The sequence below is a fragment of the Prionailurus bengalensis genome, chromosome E4, assembly GCF_016509475.1.
Source record: "Prionailurus bengalensis isolate Pbe53 chromosome E4, Fcat_Pben_1.1_paternal_pri, whole genome shotgun sequence".
Classification (NCBI taxonomy): domain Eukaryota; kingdom Metazoa; phylum Chordata; class Mammalia; order Carnivora; family Felidae; genus Prionailurus; species Prionailurus bengalensis.
Window position 1 is genome coordinate 36370085 of NC_057360.1, and position 19015 is coordinate 36389099.

Genomic DNA, 19015 nt, shown 5'->3' on the forward strand with positions numbered 1-19015 from the left:
GCTATTATGAAAAAGACAAGAGATAATAAATGTTGGCAAGGATGTGGAGAATGTTGTGCACTGTTGGTGAGACTGTAAATCGATGTAATCACTATGGAAAACCATATGAAGATCCCTCAAGAAATTAAAAATAAAACTACCATGTTTAGCAATTCCATTTCTGGTTATTTATCAGGAGGAAATGAAATCACTGTCTCATTCAGATATCTGGCCTCAATGGTCACTGCAGCATTATTCACAATAGCCAAGACATGGAAACAACCTAAATGTCTATCGATGGATAAATGCATAAAGAAAATGTGGTATGTGTACAATAGGATATTATTGAGTCATAAGTAAAAAGGAAAACCTGCTATTTGTGACACTGATAAACCTTGAGAACATTAAGCTAAGTGAAATAAGTCAGACAAAGAAAGATACATACTCTGTCACTTATCTGTGTAACCTCAAAAAGCCAAGCTCATAGAAACAGAAAGTGGATGGGGCAGTTGCCAAGGGCTGGAAGTGGGGGAAATGAGATGTTGGTCAAAAAGGTACAAACTGCCAGTTTTGAGATGAATAATTTCTGGAAATGTGATGAACAGCATGGTGACTATAGTTAACAATATTGTAGTGAATACTTGAAAGTTGCTAGAGAAAAACAAGTAAATGGTAATTCTGTAAGATGAAAAATGTTAACTAATTTTACTGTGCTAAATATTTCACTATACATTTACCAAACTTAAAATAAGTATCCAAACTGAAACACAAAGAGAAAAGAGAACAAGAAAAACAACAACAGTGGCAGCAGCAACAACCACCACAAGAAAAACCAGAATAGGGCATCCAAGAGCTAGGAATACTATCCATGGGTCTAATTCTTTCTGTTCCCAACACATAGTAGGTGTTCATTAAATTTTTGTGAAAGTTCTTGTTGTAGACAGAATAGAAACAATATTACCTAATATTTATTAAACTTCTAGTGAGTGTTGGAAAAACAAATTCTATCACTAACTCCAATCTCCACAGTAACTCCATGGGAGTGGACATAGTTATCATCATTTTATAGATTTGAAGGTTAAGAGGATTAGAGAGGTTAGGCAAGTTGCTCAAGTTCCAATACCAAGCAAGTAGCAGAGCTGGTATTCTGGTCCAGGTTTGTTAAACTCCAAAGCCCAAGATCTTTCCTTCCACATGGGGTCTTTCTACCTAGTCATGAAGGTGATGTTAAGTGAAAAGGAAGAATAGATACAAAGGTCAATGAAGGAAAGTCTGAGTTTGTAAATTCAGTAAGACAAGGTAAATGATCTTGAAAGTAGTCCTTGCACCTAGTAATGTTCAGAGGAGGTACATGACCTTGAAAACTGTAAACTAGCACACAGCAGATATTTAGGTAGTTTTTGTTGAATTGAGGTAGATTGTCTCTCCATTATGGTATTGTCCATTGGGTTCATATTGCACCATTAATTACATTAGTGGAAGCTTATATGAATTAATATTAAGTTGGGGACTATTCTAGAATTCAACTAGAAATCTCCATATTAGAGACAGAATATTTGAAATCAGAACTGATCCTTTACAGACTCGTTTTACTGACGTTAGGGAGTTTCAGGAGGTTTTGACTTCTTTTAGTTTAGTTTGGCAAAATGCTGGATCAAAATCATCCTAGAAACACAGTACTTTAGAATTGTTAGAGATTATATACAACCTACCCAATGGCAGCATTGTACCAGCTATTCTAAAAGGCTCTCTCTCTCATTGAAGTATGTTAATGAATGGAAAGAAGGAAAGAAGACCAGTACTCATTACTCATCTGTGGTTACAAGCAATACGACTGTGAATTGTTAATACTTTTAAGCCAATTTTTTAGGACAGTACATATGCAAAGTAATTATGTTAACTGTAAATATTTAAAATGTTGTTTTATTATTTTTCCTGTTCTTTAATATTTGCAAATGCAAAATTTAACAAAGCTCTTGCAGCAACTTTTCAGTATTGAGAAACTGTTGATCGGCATAAATACAAGTTGTATACAGCTATTAAAAATTATTCCCAAAGCAAAACAGATAAATAAATTTTTGATAAATGGCAAACTATTTGTAATTTCACTTTTGCTGACAGGGTTTCAATATTTCAACATTTAAAAAGGTTTCTTAATGCACGACAAGTCCACTGTATTTTCGGTAAAACAGAATTTGGTTATTTTCGCTAAATGATGTGCAGATGATTTTTCTAGCTGGCATAAACAATTAAAAAGTCAGTAATGACTAACAAAATAATATTATTTCCAACCACTTCGATAAACTATGTTTGTAAAAAGTACGTAACCAAGATTAAAATATTTTATTGTAAAATAATTACAGCTGATTTTATTTTTCAGATTATCATATCACTGTCATAAGCATAAATATGCAAATGTATGGAGAGAGTCTTAACACAGAAACAACATTTCTGTGTGAATGCAGCAAGAAGCAAGAATCTTAACAGAAATTGTAATTACTCTATATGTATTTCGGTTTCAAAAGCATTATCTTACAAATATCAAAGACATCAATAAACACAAAGAGGGAACAGGCTTCTGTGAAATGGCAGTCTTATTCTCAAACATTAGAAACACCATAAAGAACTTCCAGAGAAGGGTCCAACACAGTAGTCTTATTTTGAAACTGGCATGAGGGCACAGGCTAACTTGTTAAGATATTTATGTATTGCTCTAATATTTTGTGTTCTGTATCAGGAAATATAATAATGTGTAGTAGACACAAATCCAGTTCAAATTATAATAAGAGTCTATTATACTCTGGTAGTTATAATCTACTGACATTCCCGGAAATTTTTCTCTCTTGAGGGACATTAATAGGCAGCAGCAGTAACCCCTACAAAGAAAAGACTGGCTTCCCTTTTCATCAATACTAACATTGATCTCTGACCAACCTTAAAAGCAGTTCTAGATACAAAACAGGAAGAACATCATCATTTCTTTATCCCAGGGTGTCTGGGAGAACATAAGAATTAGTCCATTAAAAATGGGGTACTTTTGGAATAGAGAGCTATTGTTATTTTTACCAAAAGCCCATAAAACAATTAAAGAAGTAATGGGGGGGGGGGACTCTAAGTTAAATAGAACAGAAAATAGGGAGGAAAAATATTAGTGACATGATTGTTGATGTAAAGTCTAAAATGGTAATATTCATTATATTTACTAAAGGGAAAACCAAGTAGTTTTGTTTTTATTTCAAGACTTTCTAATAAATGACATAGTCAATTGTGGCAATAAATTTGAAGAGTAAAATTATAATATTAAAAAGGTACATTTCAATCTAGGATTACCTCATAATACATACTGAACATATTCACATAAGTGAAATTATCTTCTACTACTTCTTTTTAATATACTTGATATTATTCAGCAGTGCTAAATGTTTAAAAAATGAAGTCCTAGCCAGTTACTGAAAGGAACTGGCTTTGGATTATTTCTTTGAAAAAATAATGTTCTCAAACAATTTTATGACAATACAAATGTTTCAATGTATATTCTATTGTGTTTCTAAAAGAGAGTATTCTGAAAGGCAAATTTTATAAATTTTTTGTCTATAACTATCATTATACATATCAAAGTATTATATAATGCCCACTAGAGGGCATTCTTGTAATCCATAACTGAATGGGGGCGGGGGTGGAGGTGGGGTACAGATTTTAAACTATAATCAAATTGGATATGTTGGAAATTAACATTATTTCAACAGAAAACAACAGAGGAAAAAATAACTTTATTTAAAATTAAAGATATAGTACCCTTATTTTTCCAACTTGACTTAAAAGATTAATTTTATAAATTAGTGATATTAGTATAGCTTAGACTAAATACATGCTATGTCAGAGTGACTTTGGGACAGACTACGAGAATGTGTTTTCATTTAGGCAGTATATTTGATGGGCATATTTTAATAGAAACACATTTACTTATCTCAAAATATTTTTGTCATTTGGAACTTTCTAATAGATTTCCCTAATCACTTTAATTGAACAATTTAGTTTGATCATCATAATATGCTCAATCCTGAGCTAAATCACAGAAAATGTTAAAAAAAAAAATAAGGGGTTTCTGCTTATCACAATTTGGTTAAGCTTACTTTTATTATTTTTTAAAATTTACATTAAATATTCTTTCCAATTATTTGGGCCTCCTCCTTCATATACCCATTTCTTCCCTGTCCCCCCAGGTCACAATTATCTTTCTCACTGTGATTTGCAATCACCTTTTTCTTGGTCAGAAGAAGCAAGTGGTGTCTTCTCTCTGCAAACAATGACTATGCCATTTCTTTCTTGACCAATAAAGCAAAGCTACTGAATGGACTGTATTTTTCCAAAGATCCCAACAAGTGTGCCATTTTCTGCAATCTATTATGTCACCTGAGCAACAAATGCTATCTTTAATTACATTCATTTTATTCCCAGAGTCCACCGAATTCCAATGAAGAAAAGAGTGTCAGAAACACAATACTATACACCACATCCTACTAGGTATGACGATCCCATCATTTATTATGCTTAGGAACTAAATAATTTAGAGAATCTGAGTTTTTAATCTTATAAATTTCACAGCAACTTTAATTTCATCTGCAACATTTTAAAATATGGAATTATCTGTAAATTGTAAACCACCTGATTGCTCGTATTTTAAAACATGCTTATATACTAGAATTTTTTTTAAGTCCCCATTCAACCAAAATGTGGTTTTGAAATATCTTACTTGCAAGTCTCCACATGCCAAAAAGGTATATACAATTTCTATGTACATTCCTTAAATATAAATGTGTATTACTTGTAATTATAAAATGAACTCATGGCAGTCATGCTATATTCCATAAATCCATTAGGATGATTGATAAACCATTAAATACCTAAGGACTCAAAATGATCGCATAGTTTCTTTTGAAGTGTGCATATCACCTTCTATAATGGGTAAAATGGAAAATCACATAGAGCACATTTTATGGTGTATCTTCCTTATTTATGCATTCCAAAGGTAGCTCTTCATACCTCAAACTATTGGTCTGTATGTGAATATATTTTAAAAACAGAATAAATGATCACTAGTTTAATAGTACTTGGTCTTATTAGTAGAAATTATGACTATTAAACATAACTCTATTTCTAATCACTATATTTAGGTTCAAGTGTTGACTATGTTCCACGTTGTGAGTATTTACCAACAGGCACACTACTTTACATATATTACAACTGAAAAAAATAATTTTCCATTCATATTTCCTCACACTGCTTTTACACAGTTAACTGGACAGGTTGAAATAAATCCGAGTGCATTGCTATTTGTCTCAGACCTGAAATAGTTAAGAGTGGTATGTGTGCCAGGGTTTTAATAGGGCTTAACAACAAAAAGCTTCAATCCTCCACTTTCACTAGATTTTGTTGCCGTGGTTTTGCTTGCTTAGGGCCATCCATCTGTTAATGTTGACTTGTAATATAGCTAAGCTCCTGCTTGCAGTACACTAGTCTAGTTGGTGTGTGTGTGTGTGTGTGTGTGTGTGTGTGTGCGCGCGCACGCACGGGCGCGCATGTGTATGTCCTATGCAGACACTCACATACGTACACATTACAACTGTCAGCGTAAGTTAAGAATGGCTAATATTATTAAAAATGGAGCAGTATCTTAGATTCATATAAATTTTGCACATTAAAGGAATTTCTCATTCTTAGAAAATTCCAGTACGTTTTTACAAATAAGTGTTTTAAAACATAATTTTCAGTGACAGAATTAGTCTAAATGTTGTTCACTAAGAGTACAGTATTTGTTCTAAAATAGAATTGATGAAAGAAGGTAAGTGTGCAGTCAAGATGAAAACTGTTCTGCACCATGACCGGTGGCAGTATTCTCCATGGACCCAACTGGCCCTGTTTTCAATAAAACCCGAGGAGGATCCTTTCCCTGGAGTCCTGTTAGGCTGGGGCTGCTGTTGGAACTGTCATGTTCACACAAAAGGGAAAAGGGTTGGGTTTTACAAATGTGAAGCCTAATTGGGAGATCTTCATGGCTGTACCCTTGACATTTATTTAAGCCTCATCAACAAAACAGGAAGTAACCATACTAATTAGCAGACCAGCGCACAAATTACTATTTGTTGGGGTGTAGATGCAGATTCATAATCTATTCCCAACATAAGCTAAGTAATGGCATATAGGCTTAAAACAACATACATTTTGATTTTGTTCTTTTCTATACTACCCAAATTATGAAACGTTATTGTTTCACTTATTTAAATACATTCTTGAATTTAAATGACCATAATCTCATTTTCATCTTTTGAAAAACGGATGAAAATAAAGTGTGTCATTTATACATGTCCAGCTGGAAACTGGAAATGTAAAGTTCTTTACATAGCTGAGATCAACTTCTCAAAAAGATAAGGAATAGGATAAATAAAGCTCACATTCTTTATTTTGATAATTTTACTGACAAGAAAATGAGATACTTGAGGTCTTATAAACTTAGAAATCAAGAGATTTCTCAATAAAATAAGCTGTATATTTCTTCTCAAATCATAAACCAGGATCTGAAGTTATCCCTACTTAGAATGAAGACAGACAAATTTAGGGTCCCCACTACTTTAGTGAACTAGAGGATTGTTAGTGACTTTGGACAGTTACTACCAAGAGAGAAGAAAGTCAGTGCCATTGCGATAAGAGACCTGATATTCAAGATATATGTATATGCATGAATGGGTAGAGGCCAATTATTAAGTGCCTGTTATGTGGCAGGTATTTTATATATATTATCTATAATAATGCCTATAGCATTCTAGCAAAATGACATGTATCGTTATTACTATTGCACAAATGTAGAAAGTAAGGCTTAGGGACACTGTGTTTTGCTCAAAGCTAAATGCTAGTAGCTGTTTCAAAGTCAAGTCTCTCTGGCTCTCAACACCATACCTTTGTCTCTAAGGGCCCCTCCTCCACAAACATTCCACCCAACACAAAGGCAGGCCTGTAGTGGTTAGGTACTTAAATTCCAGAATCAGTCTGTCTGCTTTTCAATCCCTACTCTGCTGTTTATTACCTGGTAGAACTTTGGCCACATGTCTTCATCCCTTTGCTGTTACTAAATCTGAAAAATGGGGTTAACAGTTCCCAGTGTGCTTGGATTGTTGGGAGTTTTAAAGTAATCACATCATTCACACAAACATGCAGATGGCCTCACTGTTCATCAAGGATCTGTCTCTTCCTCATGTTTTCCAAGTCTGCTCTAGTGTGCTTTGGTGTTACTCAACTCTAAAAACTGAAGTTTGGAAAACAGTAGGAAGGACCTCAGAACTATCTAGATCACCAAACCCCAGAAGTCCTACTGAATCACATTTCTGTAGGTAACTGAATTCACCACATGGCAAGTCTTTTAAAAGAAGATGGTAATTTGAATAATCAAAGGTAAGATGGGGCCCAGAGACACCGGTTCCTCAGTGAGAGGCCATTTTCAACATGAGAAAGGGACGCTGCTCTTCTAGCTCAGTGAGCCTGAGAGAAAGAAAAAAAAAAGTGCATTCTAAGTTTATTTCTACTCGTAGCCTTTATTTTTAAAAATATTTTCTTAGGAAACCAAGCTGTCTTTGAGAGAGGTATTACTAAGCCTGAGTATTACAAATGATAGACACTGCACAGAAGAGAACAAAGAAAGAAAACTAGATTTCTGTCCCTACATACCTCTCCTGGGTACATCCACTGGATGCGAGCTCTCGGGACACTGACTTCATCTGTGGACCTGAAGTATCTAGTCCCATTTCCTGGAACGGCTGCATACCTACTGAACAATTTTTTTTTTTTAATCCTTATACATTATGAATCATGGTAGGTGTGTTTGTCTCTTCATTTTGGCTGCTAAGCAAGGGAATGGGGCTTAGCTTCTTACTGCACTAACTTTCTCTCTGCCTCGAGTCTTACATAAATTAAATATATTTTAGGGGCACCTGGGTGGCTCAGTTGGTCCAGCATCCGACTTTGGCTCAGGTCATGATCTCACGGTCTGGTCTGTGAGTTCGAGCCCCACATTGGGCTTTGTGCTGACAGCTGGGAGCCTGGAGCCTGCTTCAGATTCTGTGTCTCCCTCTCTCTCTCTGTCCCTTCCCCACTCTCAATCAGTCTCTCTCTCAAAAATAAACATTAAAAAAATTTTTAAATAAATTAAACAATTTTAATCTTTTGTTTTAGGATTCTTGGTAAAATGTCCATTTATTTTTGGAAATAAGTAGAACATAAATAAATAAACATAATGTCTCTGATGTATTGATTGATACCTAGATTCTGCCTTTAACCATATTTGACTATTCTTAGAAATGCTTACGTATTTATTTGAAAATCTCAATGTGCTCAGATCCTAATATTACTGTGCTTGGAGAGACAGGAGTTAAGACTACTTACTGATTTGGAAATCATCATAAAACAGTATCTTCATGGTTGTAGTATCAGCTTCTATCTCTTGCACAATATACTAGATCATATCTTCTATTAAATCAATGAGACTGGATTACTACTGAAAAGTAAACTAAGGAACCTTCTGTGGTATCAGACCGCAAAGAAAAGGCGGTAGACTATGCCTGGTCCCTACTGACTTCCTTGCCCCAAATGCAAACAATGTATTCTAAGCTCATTTTCTCTGTAGTCTTTTCATTTGTGTAAGTAGCTCGACTCTCATGTGAGAGCTGAGGCAACAGCAACCCACTAGCATAGGCTGACCTTAAACTTACTAAGCTGCAGGTTTATGATACAAAGATCCAGCCTCTAGGTACTTAAAAGTATAGATTTTATTTCTTTTTTTGCAAAGAGGACTCCTGGGCAAATGATGACACGGCAACTAGAGATAGCAAGACTCTTCTGAGATTTTGTCACAGTCCTTAAAACCCTTCTCTGAGAACTGCTTTTCCTGTCTGCCCCTACTACTCGCCACTGTCCTTGGTAACATGGTATTCTCCTTGCTTTTCCGACGAAAGGTTACTGAACCAAGGATTAATGCTGGATCCAAGAGGGCTGTTGACAGTCTTCCAAAAGGAATTGGCTGTGGGCATTGTGGCCCATTCCTAGCAGCTGTTTGAACCAAGGGCCTTGCAAGCTCAATGTCAGGCTCATGGAGGAGCTGAGAAAGACAATCTACAGAATGCACAAAGAACAGCTATGCAGAGAGAAGAACAAGCCAGGGAGAGATAGAGAGAAGCAGGTTAGGAGGTAAAGGGTAGGGAGGGCTGATATTCTTCCTTGATTTTTCCATTTTCTAGCTCCAGTCCTACCAGAGGGCTACATACATCCCTATACCTGGATACAAGCAAAGACAAAACATTAAATTATGATAAGTATTACTGGGTACAAATGATTGGGAGTATGGACTCTTAATAAATTCGGCTGCTAAAATATATATACACGGATATATACACCTATTTATATAATGGAACACATGTATATATATGGAGAATACACACTAACTAAAACTCAGACCACTTGAAAAGTAAAGATTGTTATTCAGACATTAGCAGCGCCTGCATAATCCACCTAAACATTTTGGTTTAACAAATTTCTGTTAACCAAGTAAGAAAAGTGTATTATAATTCTTAAAACAATAAGCCCTACTTCTCTTAATTCCTGTTAGAGTCATCATTTAGCATATTCAACTGAAAACCACAAAATGCTTATTGATGAATACAGATAGTTGAGTTAATGATTTTATAATAAATGATGGCTATGACAATTCAGGATAAGTATGCGATGAATGTAACCTATTATCCTGTAAGGCTTCCTTAATACAGTTTTCTCTATCAGAAATTGTCTGTCTAGGAATTAACAGAAAACACAGAAAACCATACATATGTAATATATTTTATAATTTAATTATCATAGAAATATGCTGCCATGTTAAAGAAAGGAAGATTTAAAATCTTTAATGAGGAGCTACAGATAGTTTTCCTAACTTAAAACTAACATTTAGGACAGACGTTTCTCTAGTTCAAGTGTTTTCTTTCTATCGTAAAGCATCCTATAAGTAACAAAGATCCCACTGGTTTTCACACAAAAATCTATCCACCATAGTAAATATAACCTAAATGTTCCAATGTTAAGGCAATAAACATTTTGCAGAAGTTTTTAAGATGCTGAAGCTTGAGAACCAATAGGGATTGACCATACTAGTGATGGAAGAAAAATAGAGCTATTGATTGCAAATCTATCATTAGTTTACAGGTCAATACATGTTTTCCAGTTAACAGTAGTAGCCAGAGAAGGTCTCCATGCTTGTGGAATTATTACTTCATTGAAGGGCTTATTTTAAGTCATACGATCAGCATTTACTATCAATACGCTGCAATTAAGCAATACTGATATATAAAAATATAAGCTTATAAATGGATACATCATAGAGAAGGCACTTAGAATGGTATAAAAAAGGACCCACAAAGGCAGAGATGTGTTTTGTTTCTCCTAGAACACCTAGAATAGTGACTGGTACACAGTAGGTGCTGAATGATCACACGAATAAGTTTTCTTTACAAAGGCGAAAGTTTCCACACAGCTTCACTGACTGTTTCTCCATCCCTAATGACACGTAGAAGCACTTTAAGGCCATCTCTACTCCTGCAGTGTCCGCAGATCCAGGAAAGCTAAGTGACTACTGGAGATGGGTTCTCATCGCACTCTGCCACTAACTTGTTATGAGTCTTAGGGTAAGTGACGTGACCATTCTGGCTATCAGCTCTCTTGTCTGTAAACTTCAGTGACCGGAATAAATGAACTATAATCCAGTTGAGGATTCTTTCTAAAAGCTAGTTTTCTAAGGCCACTTAAAATATGATTTGGTGTATACAAATTTTGTATCATTTAAACCTTTAGAAACATACTTATGAGGCAAAATCAAAGACATGCATAGCTTTAATTCTGAACACTTTCCCTCTTCAGGACGGTACTTTACATAATATCAGCATATAAGCAGAAGCTTTAAATATTTATAGCAAACAAATTATCTGACTTTAGAAAAACCAGACACATTACTTTATGTTCTAATTTATATAGATTATTTTAATGGTAAAATCCCCATGTATGAGTTTCATTTTACTTCTATAGTAGAAATCTGTGATTTCCTCCTCCTCATCAAACCGTTCACACTCTAAGACAATCACATGCTTGCCTCTGTCCTCTTACTGGAGAGCTCTATGAGAACATAATAAAGTAGGTAGAGACTGGTATCTGGAACAACTGATTCCTAATACTCTTGTAGCCTGCCCAGATGCCACCTACTCATCTTGACTGTAAATGCAGGTTTTCATATCATATGATAAAAAAAAAATTAATGGGTCCAAAATCGTTCTTAAAGAATGAATCAGAATTACATACTTTTAGCATTTGGAGACATAAGGGTAAATAACCTTACCTGGGCAAGCTTACGCTTTTCTAGATTTCCTCCCTTTTCATTGTGTAATGTGTAAACTGGTGTATATTGTACAGAACCAGAACAGGTCCCATAATCTTCTTCATTTTCCTACACATGAAGAAATATACAAGGAATTATTTTAAAATACTCCTTTTATTACTTTTAGACAAACTATCTGATACAGATGCAAATACCAAAATAATGCTTCAAATGTAAGTTTAAAAACTCTATCTCAGAACAAAATACACTTTTATATATTATGCATTAATGATTTCTAAATTAATCTCTTTTGAATAACATGAATAAAAGCTATTATTTACTCTCCATCACAAAAATGGAAGTTTCAAGTAGTATTTGTTCTTCAAAGGTAGATATTCAAAACAACTGACAAAATCTGTAAAGATATAATATGTAATCAAATTGAAAACACATATACATACACATAAATATTCATATACATGCAATATTCATAGATTCAAATACATATCTTCAAACACAATCTTTTATAAATTAAGAACATGCTTCAAATTAAAGTAGCTACAGTTAGAAAGTTCCTATAAAGCCAAATGATGGCATTCCTGGCTTGATTCTGCACCAAAGATCATCTTTTTAAAGAAATTCTCAGCTTGAAGCAAGAATTTCAATTGTGATATCAAGGCAATCAACTTTATGAAAACATACATCCTGTTAAAGCATCTTTGAAGATCTCCGTTGTTCTGTGATAAAATATGCAAACAATAAAGAGATTATTCAGTGGATGCATACAGAATGGCAGATAGTTGCCAGAGGGCTTGTTATGAAAAATACATTCTTGAACAAAGGGCTAAGCATATTTCAAACATCATTAAAAACATAAATCTCATGTGATTTGTAAAGTATGAGCTTCAAACTAATGCAAGAATCAAGGAAGAATGAAAAGAATATGACGTACCTTATGTTTTAGCTTACTCTTCACTTCCTTTATTCCCTGCTTTGCATGATTTTTTGCCTAGAAAAAGGTAACGCAAGTGTCTGGCTCAGCATGGTTCTATTACCACTTAAAGAGTTAGTAGATGAGATCACACTCCATGAAACTTGCTAACTTCATATTATTTAGAAAAAGAACAAATTATAATCTAAAACTCTTAATTCTTCAGGGAAACCACACCACTTACTATTATATCTAAATTAGTGAAAACGCGATTAGTCTCTATTTGCATACTAGTACCATACAAAGGCTAACATTTGGCCTATTTTGCCTCCTAAGCTATAGAAAACACAGCCCAGTCTTAATTTGCAATTGTGATTAACTGGTGGTGAAAGGAGAAAGCACAGCAGCAGGTTATTTGGGCAAATGTTTGGACTTTAAAGAAACGGGCAACTTTACAAAGCTTTACTGAAGTGCTTTTACAGGCAGACACACGTTTTTATTAGCAGAGATATTTTAAAGTTATGGCTACTTCATGTACAGTTTTTCCGGCATAAATTAAAAGCCACTTAACAAAAGATGCTATCTTCATGTTCCATAGGGAATCTGGCTCCAGTATTTGAGCGTCTCAGGTCCTGATGTGATTCCTGTGGGATATAATTTAACTAAAGACAACTGGCCTTGGCCTTTGTTCCATTGGAAATTCCCACTCAGAGTGGCCACGGACGAAAAGAAAGGAAATTCACATTTATGTTGTGTTTCCTCAGTATTTGATCATGTGCTGGGTACCTAACATGTATCAGCTCATTTAATCATTACAAATCTATGAAGTTAGGACAATTATTATGACATTTTTACAGACAAGGAAAGTGACTCAGAGGAGATCGGTCTGCATAGCCTCATTCCAGATCTGGGTCTATTTAATTCCTGAGTCCAACTTCTCCCCATCAGAAAGGAGAAGGAAGAACTAAAGTTTTTAAAATATATCTACTGAATCTAAGCCTCACGCAAGAAAAGGCATTACAAGTCTCATTCTACAGACATGGAAACTGAGGTCATACAGACTGAAGACTTTCCAATTCCAATATTCTTGCTCCTACCAAACCATCCTGCTTCCTGAATTAGTTCTAGGAAGAGTGAATACATGTCTTCCCAAGTTCATTTAGGGGAAGGCTCTCATTTCTTTCCGGATAATATCTGTAGTACCTAATATAATATTTGGCATATAGTAACTGCTCAAGAAATGTCTTGAACTCAACTAAACAATTATTTCTTCATTGTATATGAGGCAAAATCAAAACATGCTACACATAGTAAAAGATAACCTAAAACGCCAAATAACACTAAATTATATTCCCATGGTTCTTTGGAATTAATAAAGCATTTTCACATTGTTTTATTGTTAAAGCCTCTGAATCTATTTAAAGGGTCCTATATTAATCCCTACATTCTCATTAGGTAAAAATGAAAAATTACCAAGAAAATGTGCCTGTCTCTACCTTCTAGAACTTTTATCCATATTTGCTCACATTTTGTCATATTCTAATTTACCTAAATATTCTCTAACCTTTCAAAATCCACTTGATTCACACTAATCTTTTCAGAAGCTCTTCAGTATACAGAGTTGAATCTAGTGTCAGTCATGGTTCTGTAATTCATGGACTGATTCCCTTACACATCTCTTGTCCTACCCTCCTCCACTGACCTCTTTCAGATGATCTGGAAGATGGGGTACAGGCTCTATCCTTTTCAATCTACCAAGTTGAAACTTACCAATAAACAAGTATTCTTTACAGAGAAGCACCCAGCAAATGGCTTTGGCTAATAATTTAAAATACAAAAACCTAACAACAAAGTTGACTCAGAAACGCTTTTAGCCAAATCAATTATGTATTCACTTTACTGTTATTTTTTAGATTTCTAAGAAAGTGTATCTGTTAATTCTAGTTTTCTTTATGGCCCCTCTAAGCACAGAAAAATAGAAGTATAAAACTCATAGAAAAAAATGTTTCAAGTACAGAAAAAACTGTTCTAAGTATAGGACAAAGTCATTATCTCCTTCAACAAAACATATTCAGCTCCTTTGTAGTACATGCAAAGTACAGAGCAAAGTAACGGTGATACAAACATGAAATTAGCAGGAACAGTACCTCTCCCCCTCCCAGTACCTGCCACACTCACTGCTCTAACTCAAATAACCAGCATAAGGTCTTCTTCATGGGAGGTACTCAAACAATTTACTGAATGAATGAAAGTTTAAAACATGGTTCCTTTTTTAAAACTTTACTATCTATAGAAACACAAGTAAATAAATTCTGTTAAACCCATACAAGAGAGATTGGGAGTTTTGTTCATAGTAATTTGTGGTCAAAGGAGGAATTTTAAGAGTTCATATTTCAGAATATGAGCAGCCTGGAAAGATGAGTTTTAGGTACAACTATGAAAGTCACAAATTGGCTTTCTTGTCCCAAATCTCTTTGACTTCTTGATTCATGTACAACATGATCATAAGATCATAAGATAAATAAAGGAAAGTGATTAGGTATATTCTGAAGACCTTAAATTGCCTGAAATCAATTTAGGGAATAATCTTTCAGAGAGCACAATTTTTAATCTGGGAACATTTGACTCTTCTTCAGAAGAGCGTTCTCAGCAAAAAAATAAAATACTGATTAGAAAGATAGAAATATGAATAATGAATGTAGTTTTAAATATGTTTGCTTTATTTCTGGGTTTTTGTGGGAAAATATGAGTGAAATTAAGGAAAGAAACACATACTTAGCAAAATAATACAATACATTTTCTCTGAGCCTGAGGAAAAACTTCAAGTGTTTGCTCAAGGAATTAAATGAAGGGCACTTGACTGGGAAACCTTTTTTAGAATCTTAAATGAATGTGAAAAACAAGGCTAGTCTGATGTTTCACATGGCAGCCAAGTGCTACTTCATTGTAAAAAATTAAAATCTCTTCAAAACTGTCTATAAATCAAACCACCAGTATTATAGTGAAATAGAGTGATATACACAGAGAGGTTTTCCAGAAAAGCCATGAAACAATCAACCAAAAGGCAGAGGCTGATGTTTCCAAGGCAAAATGATGAAACCTTCCTACTTTTATTTTTATGATAAGGCTTCAAATAGTTCAGAATTTTGGCACCATATTTTTGAATCAACTCTGTAGATTAGCTGTGCTACTATAAAATGTAATCTTTGAAATTGGCTTTTTTTAAACAATAATGGTGGCTACACATATTTGTCATAATTGTACACCACAGCAAGAATATAAGTTCTACGCTGATTAAAATACATTATTCCATTACTAATTCAATCGTATCATTTCCTTTACTGAGAAAGCATTTGAAGATAAATTCTTATAAAATCAAAACTACTGCCCTGAATATTTTTTAGAAATATGAAATATACATGACCTGTGGCATTTAAAAAATTACTTCATTGAATACCAATCTACTAGCTCCTACCTCAAGTAGCTCTAGTCTAATATTAGAGATGAAGATGCCCACAGGAAAACCTGTGCTGAAACAGAGGTATGTCTGAAGAAGGTCTTATGAGGACCTGGGAGGTATATAAACCCTGTGAATGTGGGGTTGGAAAATGTTTTCCCAGGGAAACAACTAATGCCTAAACTAAGTCTTATAGGATGAATTAGTGTTTACTCGGTGGACAAAACCCAGAAATAAATGTCCCAAGTAGTGGAAATGGATTGTGTAAGAACAGAGGCAGAAAAGAAAATCTTGCATTCATGAAATGAGGAGCACTCAGGATCTGGAGAGAGAGGGTAAGCTCGGGGAACTGGGGTGAATTGAAACAGGACACAAAAGGGGCTAGGTCTTGAGGGTCTTAGTTAACATATTAAAGAGATTTTAATTTTATTAATTGTTTATTGTTATTGCTATTGATACAGCTGTTTTTATTTTATTATAAGCCATGGAGAATCACTGAAGAATTTTAATTATGGAGAGTCAAGCATCTTTGAGGGAAAAGAACTTACCCTAATTTTCTGGTTTTTTTTTCTATTTGAACCTCAGTATACAATGAGAATTTAAAATATGTCAATAAATTAAAAAGTCAAATCTCTAAAAATGGCACTTCATTAGGGACTGTTGCAATTTGAGTGCACAATTTTCCTGATTGCTTTGAAATAAAATGAAGAATTGGTTTTAAATTACATGAAGGGAATATCCTTTCTACACAATAATTTCAATAACTGAATTCACTTTGATCAATATTAACTCCACAAATTTTTTAAAAAGTTTTTTTTAGAGAAAAATGGGGGGTCCCTCAGTGGCTCAGTTGGTTAAGTGTCTGACTTCGGCTCAGGTCACAATTTCACAGTTTGTGGGTTTGTGGGTTTGTGGGTTTCACAGTTTGTGGGTTTGAGCCCCACATCAGGCTCTGGGCTGACTGCTCAGAGCCTGGAACCTGCTTCGGATTCTGTGTCTCCCAATATCTCTCCACCCCCCCCCCCCCCGCCCCCACTCCTGCTCTGTCTCTCTCTCTCTCTCAAAATCAAATAAACATTAAAAAAAAATTTTTTTTTTAAAGAAAGAAAAAAAAATGGGAGGTATTCTAGATTTACATGTCTGTTAGCTAGGAAAATGTAAAATTTTATCAATAAGAAAACTTACAAATTTATATGCTGTCCGTACAGCTGGAGTTGCTTTGGTCATTGCTGTGTTAAACAGTGCACCTCCTCTCTGCAAACAAACAAACAAACCAAAAAGACGTATTTCCAAAATTTTTAAAACCAGATTAACCTGAAAACAAAGCATTATTAATAGCACAGAAAAAGAGGTTTACTTACAAATTAAACAAAGACCTATAGAAGTTACTTCAGATTTAGTCTTTTCAAGCTTTCATATACCATGTATGGTCATTTCAGATAAAATGTAAACCCTCTACTCCATTCCTTTAGTTGGTATAATACATGATTTAAAAATCATGTAGGCAGTTTAGGCAGACTAGAGCAATAGGACCCATCATAGGTATGTAGTTAAAACTTGATAAGAAAGAAATATAATCTGGGCACCGGGGTGGCTCAGTCTGTTACGCATCCAACTTTGGTTCAGGTCATGATCTCGCGGTTCATGAGTTCGAGCGCATCAGGCTCTGTGCTGACAGCTCAGAGCCTGGAGCCTGATTCAGATTCTGTCTGTCTGTTTCTCTCCATCAAGAATAAATAAACATTAAAAAAAAAAAAGAAAGAAATACACTCAAACTGCTTAGTAACTGTTTTAAGGTTGGGCGATACAGTCTAAATCTCTGGAGGTGAGTTTTACATTTAATAAAATCGTATTAACAAAACACATTACCAGAAATGATAAAACTCCTCTCAAATCCTATTTCTCCTTCTAATTCCTTTGTTCTAGGATATAATATAAGGTGACAAAAACATCATGATTTTCAAAACAAGCCATTTATCTCTGAACAAAAGCTTTCCATTTTAAAATTATGAATATCAAACTATAATAGCATAAAATAAAAATGTTTAAAATGTGACAAAATATACAAACATTTTAAATATTGCTAATAAATAGCGTAAGTATAAGCAGCATCCTTTTAGTGAACATTTCTCCATATATTTTGAGTGAAGGAAGAAGAAGTGGTGAAGGGTTATCATTACCTTGACTGTATGCACCCACTGTTGATATGACCTCGGGTTCCCTGGAATATATAAAAATAAGATGTCAGGACTATTTGATCTAAAATATATCCATCAACTAAAATTCATCAAGAACTAATACTTCCAGGATTTTAACAAATTTTGTTTATCTGCAATGTTGTGAAAAAGGCAATAGTATTATAGAATAAACTGCTCTAATTCTTAGAAACACGGTAATTAGCATTTCCAAGAATAGACACGGTTTTCTTTAGTCACATATGAAGGTAATATGTCAAAACACTCTATCTTCTTTCGTTTTAATATTGTATTCAGAGAGGAAAAATATGCTGTCTCTTTTAAAATCCAAGGTTCCTATGTCTTCTATACCATATTTTGTGTTTTATGTCTATGTTGTCTTTAAAAAGTTTGCCTCTTTTATGCAATTAGGTTCACTTAAAAATAATATTGCAAGTGCACAGAGAAAGAAAAAACTAAAAAGGGATTAAAAAATGCAAAAAACCAGGGGCGACTGGGTGGCTCAGTTGGTTAAGCATCCAACTCTTGGTTTCAGCTCAGGTCATGATCTCATGGTTCAGGAGTTCAAGCCCCACGTTGAGCTCTGTGCTGACAGCACAGAGCCTGCTTGGGATTCTTAATCTTTCTCTCTCTCTTTGTCTCTCAGAATATATAAATAAACATTGTTTTAAAAAATGCAAAGAACCTTGAAGACAAAATATTCTATAGTTTTTAAATATCAACATTAATTGATAGCAAATTTTACTTTAATGCAATTAAACTACAGTCATAGTTCTGTAGATACTCTCTAGTTGTAAATCCAAGGTTGAAAATATAGTACCCAAGGAAATATAAAACAAACGAAGGTTTTAGTCTACAGGGCATTGTGGTTATTAGAAAGTTCAAATGCTGACCAATTCTTTTTTTAAAAATTTTTATTCAAATTCCAGTCAGTTAACATACAGCGTAATAGTAGTTTCAGGTGTACAATATAGTGATTCAACACTTCCGTACAACACTTGGTGCTCATCACAGGTGGACTCCTTAAAACCAGTTCTAAAAACCTAGTAATC

At 34.3% G+C, this 19015-nt stretch overlaps 1 protein-coding gene across 2 annotated transcripts in view; it reads right to left on the bottom strand.

Moving 5' to 3' along the window:
• DENND1B (DENN domain containing 1B) overlaps positions 1-19015 on the bottom strand; it is a 261965-nt gene that overhangs the window by 22615 nt on the left and 220335 nt on the right. For both annotated transcript variants that reach the window (XM_043567911.1, XM_043567912.1), the window contains 4 exons: positions 17949-17989; positions 16954-17022; positions 12333-12389; positions 11402-11509 (listed from right to left, as the gene is read on the bottom strand). In XM_043567911.1, the coding sequence (XP_043423846.1) occupies positions 11402-11509; positions 12333-12389; positions 16954-17022; positions 17949-17989 (275 nt within the window). The remainder of the gene's footprint in view (positions 1-11401; positions 11510-12332; positions 12390-16953; positions 17023-17948; positions 17990-19015) is intronic.